The sequence below is a fragment of the Leptopilina heterotoma genome, unplaced genomic scaffold (genome assembly GCF_015476425.1).
Source record: "Leptopilina heterotoma isolate Lh14 unplaced genomic scaffold, ASM1547642v1 Lhet_177, whole genome shotgun sequence".
Classification (NCBI taxonomy): domain Eukaryota; kingdom Metazoa; phylum Arthropoda; class Insecta; order Hymenoptera; family Figitidae; genus Leptopilina; species Leptopilina heterotoma.
This window is the reverse complement of record NW_025110893.1, coordinates 172,385-189,134: the sequence shown is the minus strand read 5'-3', so window position 1 is coordinate 189,134 and position 16,750 is coordinate 172,385. Positions and strand designations below refer to the sequence as shown.

The following is a 16,750-nucleotide window of genomic DNA, read 5'->3' as shown; positions in this document are numbered from 1 at the left end:
CTAAAGTTAAAACTGATAATAAATTAAATATAAAATAACAAAATTTTTAAAGTTTATATAATAATAAACAACATTTAAAAAAATTAAAAATTCTTGAATATTTCATACTAATGATTAAAATCTTTTATATAAACTATGAATAAAAGATATTCACCACTTTTTTAATAGCAGTAAATTGATTAGAATATCTCGGGGAATTCAAACAACATCTGCAACTTTTGATTAACATGATTATTTTAATAAAAAATTTACTTAATGTACTATTTTTTGAAAAAAATGTCTTGAAAATTATGGTTACTGTATTTAATATAAATAATTTTATTCGTTTTTCTAGTAATATCTCTTTAGATTATGTATAATATTTTACACACCGTTTCAACAATTTTTGAAACATTCATTAAAACATACAAACTACTAAAATTCGGTTCTGATGAATTGTTTTGTTCGTCACCGTTTCTACAAGTCTTTGATTATTCAGAGAAACGTCTTTACTGCTGTCGAACACAGAAGGCATGAAATTCGCACTATAGCTTAAGGTGCTTTGGTTCTGTTTATGAATGAAAAGAAAGTATCAGAGTCCTCCTTGTGTTGATGGATGTGTGCTCCAGGGAACATCAGCTATAGCTGGAGGCATACTTGCTTGATTATGCATAGAACGTGGCGCCCTCATGACTTCGTCGGCAGGTGGACAATGCGGACGAGGTCCCGGCTCGGGTGTATATGTGAATGTCAATCCAGTAGCGTAAATGATGCCGTCATTGCGTACTAGAGAAACTGGAACTTGTGTCGGTTGACGAACCCAAAGCCACTCACCTCTGAAAAGTGATATGTCGGGAACAACGCACAACATACTCTCCTGACACCTGTACATTGTTTCAGCTTCAACGTCACCAAACCACACTCGAAGATTCGGTGTAAAATTGTCGCCGGTTAACTCAAGCATTGCAACGTCACCACCACCGTTAAGATGCAAACTGTGAACAAGTGGCACTGGAGTTACTGGCGATCTGACGGGACCCATTCCCTCAAAAAATTGGTATTCAGCTTTGTCGGTACTGATGATTGTCCAGCAGGCCCCGTCGTTGATCATTTCTTTGTTCGCTTCCTTTGGACAAGGAGTGGCTTGAAACTGAATTATCCTCTCCTGGGACAGACATAAATACATATGATCCGTGTCTTTCATGTAGAATGCACATTTATGTAATTGCGAAACAGGATCGTCGGCCTCCAAACTCGCCATTTGTTTATCAACCTTGCGAATAACTAACCGAGGTAGGGCCATTCCAGTCACTGAGCATACCAATTTCACTGTACTACCGTAGTGAACATACCCATCTCGAACTTGAAATTCTTCCGATTCACTTTCATTGTCGTCTAAAAGGTGAATCGTGAAAGCTCCCCACTGTGTCGAACTCGCGTGGAAATTGCCATTTTCAACATGTAAATATCTTGTGCTAACTGTTTGTGAACGTAAACGATTAAAAAGAGCTACTTTAGTTCCGCTGGCAATACAAAGATCAGCATTCTTCAAAGACTGTTTCTTTTTCGATGGTTTCGATATAACCTTTATTCGCTTACTGTGAAAAACCCCAATGTCGTGTCCACTGCCATAAAACATTTTCACAGAGAGCATGAAATGTTTCCTCTTGTCTGAGTCAGATATGTATAATGTCTTAGCAGCACAATATTGTTTGCCGTTGTTGAGATCAAGTTGCTGCATATCCTGATCGGAATTTCCAATTCCAATAAAGGCGCACAATTGCGAAGACTGTTCGGATTCCCCATCTCGAAGCATTTGCTCCTGCCTCATTCTCCAACCGTCTCCAAATAGATAAATACAAGGTGGGGGACAGAAGAATCGTTTCTCATTACCGTACGATTTCTGAGCAACTTTAGCGTGTAATATTACGATTACCATGTCACTTCTATCACGCAAATAACGTTCCATAGCTTCTCGTGTTAATCTTTGCTCCTGATGGTCAGGACGGTAGACGCCAGCACTGAAGCGAGGATATACCGACATAACAGCTGTTGGCGAAGGCGGGGACTGTATGCCGTGTGCCATAATGGGTAAACCAAATTGGTGTGGCATATTTAACTTGCTACCCTTCCTTAGTTTCACTGCTTATCCTCAAGGTAGATGCATCATCACATTGTAAACCTGAAAAGAAAGAAATATTTTAAGGAAAAGAAAATTCTAGGTATTTACATACACATAGTAAGAATAACAATTAGATTATATTTTTAAGTATTTTGACCTTAACATTTTTCTAGTATTTGAATTTTGGTAATATTAATTGGTCTTTTATTAAAGCAAATTGGTTACAGTGTTTTGTTTTGGTTTTGGTAATTATTCTACACTTCGTAGAAGTCCAAATTAAATGTTGGTGATCCATATTAAGGAATTCTTATGGTTAAGAGGGTCGCAATCTTGCCATATCTCGAATAGATCTTAAGAATAAAATGTTGTTGATAGTATTTCCTTGTTACCGTCAGTTTTTTGGAATCAAATGCATCGAATAAGACGCGTTAGTCTAGAATACCTGGAATAATGAAATTCAGGGTTTTTGAATATAGGTCTCCAAATATTATTGTAAATTCATTTTCAGAGTTTCTTTGACAGTGTTTATAACAAGAATGCTTCTGTACAAGATATTCCTTCGAATTATAATCAACCCCAGCTACTTGGGGATAGTTTAAGGATTTTTGAAAATGATGAAAAGAGGACTATTGCTAGGTTATCATCTAAAAAGAAAACTTCTGTTCATGATCTTATTCCTGCATTTGCATTAGTAAAACTTTCAAAAGTCTTGATTAAACCTCTCACACTTTTAATCAATTAGTCTTTATCACCTGGTTTTTTCCCAAGTGTTTGGAAGAGAACAAGAGTGTGACCTGTTTTCAAGCAGGGAGATAAGTCTAAAGTGACAAACTACCGTCCTATTTATATTATAAATAATTTCTCCAAGATCTTTGAAATGTGCATTTATGAGATTATATTCGGCAAGTTATCAAGTAGAATTTCTATTTATTAGCATGGTTTCATCCCTAAAAGATCAACAATTGAGGCCTTGGATCGAATAACTCGCCGACGCTCGGAGGCACGCGCTTATATGCCAGTCGGGTAGCAGTGAATGGCCCAGAGGCGCTCACTGCTCACTGACTGGCAGTTGCGCGTTCCTCCGAGCGTCGGGCGAGTTATTCGATCCAAGGCCTCAATTACTAAATTATTAGTTTTCACTCAACAAATTTATAATCTACTAAATGAGTACCTATCCTCAAGTTGATGTGATCTACTCAGATCTTAGTAAAGCATTTGATACGATTGATCATCAGTTTTTGATAAATAAACTCCTAACTCTTGGACTGCCCGATAAATTAATACATATAATTTTATTTATCTAATCGACCTAATTTTATTCAATATAATGGATTTGAATCTAAACACTTTTTCCCTTCATCAGGTGATCCTCAGGGATCTAATCTTGGACCTTAACTTTATACCGTCTACATGAACGACTTAACTCTCTCTTTAATTTGTTATTACCAACTTTATTCAGATGATGTAAAACTTTATCTTTCAATTACTGATGACATTTCGTGTCAACCACTTCAAGATAATTTAAATAATTTTAATGATTGGTGTAAAAATAATAAATTAAATTTAAATATTGATGAATGTAAAGTTATGAAATTTGTGAAGGGGAAAACTATGATCTCTTATCAGTATTCTATTGAGGGAAACTATATTGAGAGGGTTAATGGGATCAAGGATTTGTGTGTTTCTTTTTCACCTAGTTTGTCATTTAAAGATCATGTTTAAGATATGGTTAATAGTGCTAGTAAAACTTTTGGCTTTTTATTTATATCATTTAAACAATTTAAAAGGATATCAACTATAACGGTTCTCTTTCAAGCATTTGTTGCATCAAAATTCTGATATGCACCAGTTATTTGGTCTCCATTTTTTCAAAAGTGCTCTGATGCAATTGACAATTGTCGTAAGAAGCAATTTTAAAAATTTTAAGCTTGGCGAGAAGACAAAGTCTATCCTCCTAGAGGAACATTATTATCAAGACTCTAATAACTCTGCAAAACTTTTGAATCTCTCTCTTGTCATAGATTCCCCGCTGTGTTAACATCGTTAATTAGTTTTTCTAGTTTTAGTGAAATGTAGTGAATTTAGAATCAGTTTCAGTTTGGTTACAGTATAATTTTTTATATAATGATTATTGGCTACAGAGTAATGTTTTAGTTCGTTACAGATCTTTTAATAAATTTTAAATATTATAATCAATTACTAGTTTAACATTTCCTTAATAAATAATTAGTTAAAAGTGTAAAATAGAGTCATGAACCCCATCACGAGTCAACTTATCATCGACACAAAATGTGAGAGTTATTTATAATATTATTGTAATAATTCCGAATATTATAGTAGATTCATTTACAATGTTATATTGCTTTAATTATTTTTATTGTAAACAACAAAACGATCATCATAATTTATTATGTCAATTGTTACTTTTAACTTTATTATAAATTTATAGAAATCTCCCTGACTTTTTCCTGGCTTCCCTTATCGCTAGACACCCTGGTCACGGCCCACATAAAACTTCCCTTACTTTATAAAACAAACACGATTGCTTAATTATAAAATTAATAAATATTTTATATAAAATATTAAATGGCTTCAAATCAATGTAGATTGATATTTGAAATAGTTAAATAACTGTTATTTAATTAAGTGACCCATACTGACAAAACTGTATTTTTTCTTGTAAGAAAAAATTTTTACTTTTATAATATAAAGAAATAATTAATCCGAGATTTCTTACAGGAAACTTGTAACAAGTAGCCAGTCTTCTTAGAAAGAAGGATGCACGTGAAGTCCGTGGGAACAGAACTGAGCTCATTTTTGCTGTATGAATTAGAATTCTGACGTTTATTATGATACGATCCTTTCACAATAAAATGGTAAATACTTCCGTTTTAATGAAGTCTTGTACTGCTATAGCTGCTACTAGCTAAATCAAGTGTTTTTTAAAATATTTCACCAATTTAGAATATCGTTAAGACTAACAAGAATTCAATAAACGGACAATACAGGACAATTCTACTCTTGAGATTTCTGTGATTTTCGGACACAATTTATATGACTTGGCAAAATATTGATATAGGAAAATAACAATTCAGTTGAATAACAATGTTTATCATTTGTCATTGACCCTAAATTAAATAGAAGCGTGTTATTCGAAAGGATTTAAGCACGTAGTCATAAACTAATTCTTCTTGATTGTACAAGTAGTAAATATCCAATCACATGCGAGTAACTAATGTTTCATTAAACAATCACCAAATAATGTAATTTCTAGACTACTAATTTTTAAAAACAATCGTTTAGACCAAACTCAAAATTATAGTCTCAAATAGAGGAAAAAATTGCCAAGGTTGTACTAGTTTTATGGCTCCTAAATGAAAACACATTATTCAAGGAAACAATTATAAAAAACGTAACTCACGAAAACAAATAGACAAAACGTTATTCATCTGAAATATTTTTTAGGCTTATTTCTAAAAAATTATGCTATTTATTTTAAGCCAATATAAAGTCAAATAAAGAGTTTTTATGATTTAAAACAAAACCGTTCAATTTCAATATTATTAATTGAATATTACTTAAACTCAAATAATTATTTCTATTAACTATTCAATTTCTCTAGGGATAATAGTTAAAAATTCAAAGATCCTAGAACATTCTAATGAATAGATCTATGTTACAGAGTTCCAAGTTGGAAAATTCGCATGACAGAATGATGATGAATATTGAAATTGTCTGGAAAAAAGTTAATGATAAAGTTATGAAAAAAAAATTTATTTAATTTGGATGAAACTTGTGTTTTAAAATGTACTGCCTGATAAGACACTTTGTTTTAAAGGTGAAGAAAGTGTTGTTGGATAATTGTCTAAAGAAAGGGTAGCTGCTCTTCGTGGCGCGAAACTTTCTGGAACGGAAAAAAGAAAATTATTTGTCACTGGAAAATCAAAAAAATCCTAGGCATTTAAAAAAAATGAAAAAGTTACCGCAGTTAAATATCAATAAAATAAATAATTATGAATGACATCAAAAAATTTTTTAACCGAATTTAGTGAGTGGAATAAAGAATTAAGGAAGAAGGACAGAAAAAAATCCTAGTGTTTGTAGACAACTTTACTGTTCACTGAACAATAGAGAATTTGACAAGTACTGAACTAACTTTTTTTCCCCTCCTAACATAACGTGACCTTAATTCTACAGCCGTTGAATCAAGGAGTCATCAAGAGTTTTAAATCTCATTTCGTAAAAAGATGTTCTCACAATATGTTGATAAATGTGAATGTAGAACTCTACGAAAAAAGGGTCTTTGCTTTGCTACAAGCAATTCGTTTCATAGAAGAATCTTTGACTTCTGTCTCATCAAAGATTATAAAAAACTGGTTTTTACTTCATTTAATTAAACACTCTTTTTTAGCTTTACTTTACAAGTGTTTTTATACAGAAATTTTCCTAAAATTATTCTTAGACTATTAATTATTGCGTCTACAGAATGAATTGAAGTTAGGAGTACTCTCATTTGCCTGGATATAAATTTACTTAAAATAAGTTCACAAAGTTAAATTAAAGATTTAATGCTAAATTAATTTAATTTTTGTCAATTAGGATCATTTGGGGTAAATGTAAACAGTTGATTTTTCAGATCAATTTAAAGTTTTTAAATTATGTAACACGACAACATTTTAACCTCAGCTCACCTGTTGTAAGAGGTTCGGAGTATTATCAATATTTTATTTTGACAATTGCCAATATCGTACTCCAAATTATCTATCAATACATAAAACATTGAAAATCAATGTTTCACAGTTTTAGTATTTTGAGTCGCATTTGCATAAAAATAAACTAAAAATTCAAACCAAAATTTATAATTATGTAATGCTAAAACAAAAATTGACTTTGATTTTTTAATTTTGTCAATTTAGTTGATAAATAATAAATTATTTACAATTACCCCAAGAATTATTCGAAAACTTGAGGTAAATGTGAACAGAACTACAAATTATTGTAATGATAAATATAGAAATCATCAGAATTTTTTTCGTTTCTCTTCATTAAAAGACTAAAATATTGTTAAATAATTAAAGGAAGGGAATTTATCATTCGGTTATTAATATTAAAGGTGGAAGAAGTTTGCAATTTTCAACTTTGAATTGCCATAAATCGTTATTCCAACTATATATAATATCTAATGAAAACCAATACATTTCATTCTCTATTTATTTAATTACACCATTTCATTTATTTAGACTCAAAATTTAATAATACGTGCTCATATTTTCATTACAATTGCATTTATCATTATGTAAAAATGTGCCATAGATCGTTATTCCGTGGAGGTCTTCAATTATTAATTTGAAAAAACTAATATTCTTGATAAATTTATGACCACAATCGAAATGAGGGACAGATATTATTAATTTCGTACAGAGGTAGCACTAAAAGCGAACAGATGCTGCACTAATGAGTTTTAGCATCTGTCTTTTCCTGTATGGTACATGCGAGTTTAGTACAGAATCTCTCCAATAGAAATTGTTGTTGCTCAAAAGGTTAGGTACATCATCTAAATTGCGTTTACATTTACAAATTCAACATGTCAAATCGTTATATTTAAATTGCGTCTAATATTATATAAGACACAATCGTATTGCGTTCTTGAATGATTGCTGATTTTAAAATAACTATTGAAACCGTGTATTTTTGGTTTGGAAGAAAAGCTCTTTTCTAAACTTGTAAATTTTTAATGAGAGAGAAAAGATTTAGAAAATTTTTTTAAATTTCATACCTTTTTTATGATTTCCAAGTTCTATAGGAAACCTGGATATAATAGTTGCGAAAATTTTAAACTGTTAGTGCAAACTATTCCTAAACATGAATAATCTATAATATTGAATATTAATAAAATTGTTTAATATTCATTGTGGTATTGCACACTATAGAATAATAAACAGAAACAAAAACTAATAATAGGGTCAGTCCATTGACATTTGTCTGAGAATAATTAAACACATAGTTTTAAAAACTCTAGTTGTAATAGATATTATAAAAAAAAGTTAATTAAGTTATTTTTTAAAAAAAGTAAGGACTGAACAATTTTAAAACTAAAAAGAGATATTTAATATGCATAAATTTAAATTAAATGTGAACATAATTTATGCCAATTAATTCACTTTAATAAAAAAAACTGATTTTTTTAATGAACAAAAAAAAATTTAGACCACTAAAAGAATCTCAGTTGGCAGTAGGTCTTAAAGATATCCTAAGATTGTTCTAAAATGTTCAGGTTAACTTCTCATGTCCTTGAAGTATGAAAATTGCGACCATAAGCGATCCATAGGACGTTCCATGTCTGATCCAGAGACATAGAATGTCCATAAGACATCCATAGACATATTTTAGACATTTTTAGGGTAAAATAACATTTAGTTAATAAATAATTATAATAATAATAATAACATTAAGTTATTTAAAGAATAATTATCAATATCATTGAATAAATTAATTTATAAAAAATTGGTCTCTGCTGAATATGCTGACGACCATTATCGTCAGTATCTATTTTCAAAAATTTTAATTAAGAAATTCTTAGGGGAGAGTCTCCAGTTGTGAGACGGGTTTTATTTTTGACCCGTAAATTGTAAACGGGTAAACGAAATTGTAAATAAAATACACCGTTCGAAAGGTAACAGAAATACGCAACTTTTATTAAAAGAAAGTGTAGTGTTTCGATGAACTCAAAAAATTTCACGATACATTTTCCGAGCACATCGCTTTATTCAAAAAAAAAAATGTCTCCAGTTGTGAGACACTCATTAAAAATTGCTAAAATTTATTAAGTTTGACATAAAACTTTATGTTTAGTAGAAATAATTAAATATATTAATAATATATATTATTATATACTAAATAATAATATTTATTCGCCAAAATGTGACTATCAAATAAACACAATTTAATAGCTTCAACAAGAGCATTAAAATTGATTTCTTCTGAATCAATTGACTTTCTTCCACTTGACATGCCTAAAAATACTAGAAAAAAAAATCAAAACAACATTTAAATAGTATGCCTGCAAAGTCGTATTTTTTATGCTGCCCAGATGGGTGTTGACACCGTCTCACAACTGGTGATATGCTGTGTCTCACACCCAGAAATTGGCGCTATTTTGAAAAAGGAAAATTAAATTATTTTCAACCGTAGATTGGAACAATGCAATATTGCATCACAAAATATAAGGAAAACACTAAAAGAAAATGCATTACATTTACCTTTTCCAATTAATTAACTTGGAAAAAAAGTACTTTGTATTTATTGAAAAAACGCTTTCTAGTCGATTATCACACACAGTGTTGGTATTTAACAAAAACAGTTTATATATCCGCTTCGGCGTACACGAAAAAGTTGGCTCATATAAAAATAAATGTTTTTATATAAACCAATCGGCTTTTTAATATTGCATGTTAAAAAAAATTGACTGTCTCATAACTGGAGACTCTCTCTCCTAATATTATTTTTTTTTAAAATTATTTAAAAATAATTTTTGAAAGGCAATAGTTTTATAATTATATAGAATTAAAAATGTTCAAAAAATTGAAATTTGGTAAAATCTTTTAAAAAATAATTGAAATTTGGTAAAATCTTTAAAAAGTAATTGAAATTTGATAAAAAAAAATCTTTTAAAAATAATTAATTTTCTAAAAAATATAAAAAATAATAAAATTTTTGAAGAATTTGAATTATAAATGTTTTCTCCGAAATTTTAATAAGTTCAAAAAAGTAAATTTTAAGAAATTTTAATTTACATTGTTCAAAGGTAATTCAATCTTAAAAAATTATGATAAAACATTTCAGAGAATTAGTTTTTATTATAAATATTGTAATTTGTATTGTAATGTAATTGAGCGGATGGGAAGAAGAACTCGCCGAGCGCGTGGTTGTAAGGGATAATATCAGTCAGGTAGCAGTGAGCGCCTCTGGGCCATACACTGCTACCTGACTGGAACTATCCCTTTCGGTCGAGCGCTCGGCGAGTTCTTCTTCCCATCCGCTCAATTATTCGCAAATAATTGAATTTATATAAAAAGAAATTTTGTATAATTTATAATTATCTATAATTATAAATTATAAATTATAAATTATTTGCCATAATAATTTTAAATAAATTATTTAAAAATTCTTATAAATTATCTATAATTATCTAATTAATTTTTTGAAGAATTTTAATTAAAAATTTTGAATATGATTTTCTACAAAATGTTAAAAATAATTGTAAAAAAATTTTATGTTACTACTTTTTGTATGTACAGTACCGTCCGAAATTGTCAGTCCACCCATTTTCAAAGGAATGACAAACATTTTTTAACATAAAATTCATGAAAAGTAAAATTTTTTTTGGTTTATATTTTGAAAGACGATAAAATTTTGAAAAGAATAAGACCTTACAGAAGTCATTTGGCCAAAATTTGTAGAAGATATTCTTAAAAATCGTCATTTTCAATGTTTTACAAAAATTTGAATAACTTCTAAAATAATGAACGCTTTTTAATAATCTTAGGCTTATTTTAAAGACCATTTTCTACAGAATAAGAATTACTTATAGGCATTAACCTGTAATTTTTAACTTGGAATAAGCATGACGTCAAAGTTGGACAAAAAAATTCAAAAAATTTGAAATAATATTATTAAAAGAAAAATAATTTTTGAAATTCAAACATATATTTTTATTAAATTTTCTTGAAAAATCTACACCATATCATGTTTTATATATGTTCTAGAATAGTTTTTAGTACAAAAAATTGATTTCAAATTTCTACAATTTTTTTGTCTAATTTTGACGTCATGCTTGTTCCAAGTTAAAAATTACAGGTTAATGCCTATAAGTAATTCTTATTCCGTAGAAAAAGACCTTTAAAATAAGCCTAAGATTATTAAAAAGCGTTTCTTATTTTAGAAGTTATTTAAATTTTTGTAAAACATTGAAAATGACGATTTTTAGGAATATCTTCTACAAATTTTGGCCAAATGACTTCTGTAAGGTCTTATTCTTTTCAAAATTTTATCGTCTTTCAAAATATAAACCAAAAAAAATTTTAGTTTTCATGAATTTTATGTTAAAAAATTTTTGTCATTCCTTTAAAAATGGGTGGACTGACAATTGCGGACGGTACTGTATTTGAATTCTCGGAAATATGTAATTGAATATATTGAAAATTAGAATGAAAAAATTCTAAGAATTACATTTTTTGAAAATATTTTAATATAATTTTTAGAAACTAATTGTTATTAATTTTCATTTATATTAAATTTTCACTTGAAGATTTTACATTAAAATTTTTGAGAGTTAAATTTTTTTTAAAAATTTTGCAAATTCGGAATCTTTTGTTGTAAATAAATAAAATACACTAGAATAATCTAAATAAGTTGCATAGTTTATACTAAAAATGTGGTATTTTATAGCAAAATTTAAAAAAAAAGTCGAAAAATTCATAATATCCGAGGCCTGACCTTATGAAAATTGCAACTGTTCTCAGCAAAAATATTTCCCAAATTAAATTTAATTAATATGTAACTGTTAAAAAAGTTATTTTAGAATTTAATTACTTAAAATAAATATAATTATGTTCAAAAACAAGAAATAAAACTTAAACTTTAATCAAAATAAACATCACTCACATCGTTAATCATGATATGTAAATATTATTTAAAAAAATGAAAAAAATTATGATTTTGAATCAAGTATTAAATAAATAATTTGTATATTATGTAAATATAGAATAAAAGTGTATTCTTAAAAGCTATTCGATTGTTGGATGTTTGGACAACTGAATGAGTTTATGTTTTTACGACACCCCCCAAAGGGATAAGTATACATTTTCAGGTTATGTTTTTGTGTCAGATTTAAATGCTGTATAATTGTAATATTTTCAAAACTGAATTCTTTGGATAAATTAACCACTGGTATTGAATGAAAAGAAATTTATATTCACTGTAGGTCACGTAGTGACCTAAATATAATTTACTCAATACATTTCTTTTAATGCTACAAAATACATTTCTTTTTATCTTATTAAAGTATTTATAAACTTTAAAAAATTTGCCACAATTCTCCACTGTTAATAAGCTGTTTAAAACATTTAAGAAACATTTGGCAAAACATATTTTATTTGTTTAAATAGAAATTTAAAGAGAAATTATATGAAAAAGTTGTTCACACATCTAGAGGTTAAAAGTAAATGTATAATTTATTTTCACGCATTTATATGGATTGATTTTTTTATTTACAACGATTTACAATGCAAAATGAGTGTAATGATTATTATTTTACCTCAGGTTGACAGATTCTGTCGCACTTTCCCATATCTCATTGGAATGAAAATAATTTCCGCTGCTTCTGATGATTGACTCATCACAAATATTAACCTCCTTGCATTTGCACATATACAGTAATTGTATTTGAGAAGAAAACTGATACACTCTGATCAATCTTTTGCTTGGCCGAAACTAATCCATTTTCCATTCAAAAAACACCTGTTCACTTTCTGAATTTTCCGAACAGTCCTGCCAACATATTAGATGCGTGAATATTATTGCACGTGCGCGATAGTTTCAACTCTTTAAATCCTATACTCAAAACACTCCGAATGTTGGTAGTGTAATTCGCGGGAATAATCAAAATTTTAGACACAAAAACAAGAGATTAAAAGAGTGAGGAGAAAAGGTGGACGATAAGTTGTAAATAAAATCCAAGTGTTCTTTTTAAACTTTTCTTTATATTTTCAAAGAGGGCGTAAACACAGTCACAGAGAGAGATGGAGGAGAGTTAATAACGCTGTGCGCCTATTGTTTGACTACAGTTGGCGAAATCGACCCGAAAACATCTCCGACTCTCTGTAGCAATGCACAACACATAACACTCTTAAAAGCGAGTATTCGAGTAAGATCCGAGTCATACGCGAGTGATCTTCTCTTCCCTTACCTCTCTCAAACCCATTCTTTCTTCCCACCACTAAAAATTGGCCCCTCCACTCCAGTCGACTCGCCGCTAGAACAGTGAAGCTTCCCTTCTCACCCACCGTGGAATTGCTGCCGCAAAAGGATGTTGGGGTTACCATGGAGGGCGTGGGAAAAACCTGCTGTGGGAAAGAGTGGGTGGCCCCTGCCTCACTCTACTTTTGCGATGATGACGATACAACACAAATGTCATTTTCTTGTATATGCAAGATCTGCGCTATCTATATCTGAGCGCATACACTCACTTGAACACCACGACTGCTAAATACAAAGACAGACTATATATATACATATTGCGGGCACAGGTGAAACTGCATGAAACTGGACGCGAACTGGACTTGTTATGTTTATGAGAGAATGATCAGCATTATTAAGCTAATGTACATTTTTTCCAATGCGTTGCCCTTTATTTTCCCATCACTGGGGTAATAAAATTCATTCTGGAAGAGCTAATGAAGTAATGAATTCGCTTCGTCTTTAAGCTCGTTTAAGGATGAGGGCTAATTTTCGGAAATTTTCATATACTTTTAGTGACTTCTATATGAAAAATCAAGGAATTTTATAAAAAGTACTGAAAAAAATATCAAATTTCTACAATTGATTCCTATAGAGATAGGAACTTTATGCTTGAGCATTAAAGTAAAATTTCAAAATTGTAATCTATATAGTGTTAAAATTCACATTAAAATGTATTTTTTTTAAATAATAATCGCAATTTGCGAAAGCATTAAAAAGCATAATTTTTTATGCAAAGCATCATAATGTTCCTGAGCATATGCCGCATAATTCAATTACTTAAAATATTAATTATTAATTAATTATATTAATCTTCGTATTCTTTCATTCATTCTGTGCGCAGTTTAAAGTTAGCTTCTGTGTATGCTTTTTTTTTTTCTTTGAAAAATATTGTTTATGCAGGTATTTTTTCATGATTTATAATTAAATAATATTACAAATAAGAAAATTAAAATAAAATTAAGATTAACAAATAAAAAATATACAAATAATAAAAATATTTTGTTTGTCATATGCTTTTTTCAATAACCAATTTCGTTTGACTGATCTAAATTATTATGCAAATTATTCTCCCTTTCATTTATAAAAAATATTAGACAATTGTTAATTGTTAAAAAATTTTTATTAAGAAGTAAGAAATAGGTCCTATATGTATACCCATTTTATGCATAATTATTATTTCTCAATAACAATATTGTTTACAAACTCATTTTTTTCTTTTGGGAAGAAAAACATATTAGATTTTCCTGTTTTTAATATTTTTGTAGAAAATTCTCAATTTTCATAAGGAAATAATTTGCATCAATTCTATTTCTTAATTTCAATTGTTTTAATAAAATTCTAAGTTTTTTAAAAATAAGGGAAAAAAATGTTTATAAATTATATTTGTCAATTAGAAAATTTAATTGAAAATGAAACTGAAAATTTTTGAATTTTTAGAAAATAAAGGAAAAAATGTTATTGAAAAAAATGTTCTGTTAAATTTATTTACGAATATCTTTAATTGTAAGATTACTCGAAAACAATCATTTCTTTTTTAAATATTTAATTATTATTATTTTTCCATAGGAATTAAGATTTTTCAAAACATTCAAATTCAAACCTTTTTTAAATAAATCAACTTTAAAAATATTGTTATAAAACATGAAGGCAACGATTACTCCGATAATAATTAAAGAGGATCAAGTGTTAAAATCATTATTTTATATTATAAGAAGTCCGAATTAATGCATCAAACATGTTGTTTAATGTTTCGCTAAATTTTGCGAAAAATATATATAAATATTCGCATTTTAGGCAGGCTATCATTTTTGCATTGTGCACATGTTTTTTGGTTATTTTTGAGCATAATCTTGTTCCAGAATGTAAATTATTATTCACGATGGGTTCATATGGATTTACCTAAATTAATATTAAATTGTAAAAAATTAATTTGTATTAAATACATAAGCGCGTACTTACCCTCAACTTCTTTGCGTTTAGCAAACCGATTACAAAATGTTTTCATTAAATGCGGGTGTGTCGGAAAAGAAAAATACTTTTCGATCTGGATCTATTGAATTTTCAAATCAATTTTTAAAAGAATTTCCCATATCAATTCCGTGTATTTTTACTCCTGCTGAAAAATAACAATAAATTTCAATGTAATCATTTACTTTTATTTCATACATAAAAATTAATTTCTTATTGTTATTAAATTAAATGTTTATCTTTTTTTAATTACAGTCCTCTCACTCAGTTTCGCAAAGTGAAATAGTGTCAAAAGTGTCATAAAATGTTCAAAAAGGTGTTAAAATAGTGTCACATTTTTTTAACAAGTAGGTATATCAAGAAAATGATTTAAATCTTTCATAAAATTATTTTTATAGTAATTTTTAGAGAGGCAATCAATGGTTATAAAAAAAACCGGTCAGAAAATATTCTGACTCTTTTTGAATTTTTTTTTTCAAATTGATAGATTTTAAAATCAATTCGTAATGTAAAAAATATGTTTCTGTATTCAAAAAAAATTTGCCGAATAAGAAAAATGATTTTTATTATTTTTAAAGCATTTTTTTGAAAAAAACATTGTTTTGAAAATGATAAAAAAAACTTGTTTATTTTTCTATCTAATTTCAAATCATAATTTTATCATAACTTTTTTGTATTTTAAACAAAATATTTTTTGACCGATTTTATTTTCCTCTTTAAAAATTACTAAAAAATATAATAATTTTATGGAAGTTTTAAATCATTTTCTTGATATAGTTATATCAAAATATTTCATTTCATAAAACAAGTAACAAGGTAACTTACCTTGTTTTATCAAAAATCTCCGACGTTAAAGATTAACTAATTATTTCATTTCAATTAATTAATTAAATAAATTCATGAAACTATGTTTAAACATGGTTAAGGCTTTCAAAATATTGTTTTTGGAGAGCTCAGCGGACTGAGTTAAGATTAAAAAATGATTAGTTAGGTATTTAGTTAAGGTAATTAAAATAGAAAATATATATTACACAATGTATATACATATATATATATAATTTGCCTTGCCCGTCTATATTATTAAATAAATAAACTAGGTACCTATAAATTTAATTTAATTTAATTAATTAATTAATTAATTTTAATTATATTTGATAAATCATAATAACCGGGAATCCCAAGCAAGCAACTATTACATTGGTACACTAAATATATATAGAATAATTTAACCTCTTTGTTTATATAATCCGTTTAATTTAATTGTCCAACTTTTGACACTCACACGGCAATTTCATTTACAAAACAATTTGAATCGAAAAACTATGTTAATGTTATAGATATCGATAGATGGGCAAAAAATCCTTTATTATAAATTATAATATACTATTAATGAATAATATATTATTTTTTACAAAGTATAGAATATACAAAAATTTTGACCGAAAATGTACAATTTTTAGAAATATTTAAGGGGTTCCATACTTTAGCCACACTCTGTATATTAATTTAATATAATAAAACTATTTGCTGTTATTATTATTATCATCATTGGGAACAAGAATAATAATTTTTAATTTTTAATAGGTATTTTGCTAAATTAAAAAAAAAGAATAAAATTATGTTGTTTAATACATCATTTTGTTTAATATAGAAAGAATTATA

The 16,750-nt window shown here is 28.0% G+C and overlaps 1 protein-coding gene across 2 annotated transcripts; it reads right to left on the bottom strand.

Annotated features, from left to right (window-relative positions):
• Nucleotides 1–294: 294 nt before the first annotated feature.
• Nucleotides 295–16,047, bottom strand: LOC122499864 (suppressor of hairless protein-like). 2 transcript variants are annotated; one of them, XM_043608407.1, is made up of 3 exons: nt 15,914–16,047; nt 15,080–15,236; nt 295–2,161 (listed from the first exon to the last, which is right to left on the bottom strand). In XM_043608407.1, the coding sequence occupies exon 3, from the start codon at nt 2,090–2,092 to the stop codon at nt 572–574; it is 1,521 nt and encodes a 506-aa protein (XP_043464342.1). In that variant the 5' UTR covers nt 2,093–2,161; nt 15,080–15,236; nt 15,914–16,047; the 3' UTR covers nt 295–571. The 2 variants fall into 2 exon arrangements, with proteins under 2 accessions (XP_043464342.1, XP_043464341.1); XM_043608406.1 differs by lacking the exons at nt 15,080–15,236; nt 15,914–16,047 and adding an exon at nt 12,417–13,338.
• Between the last annotated feature and the right edge of the window lie 703 nt (nt 16,048–16,750).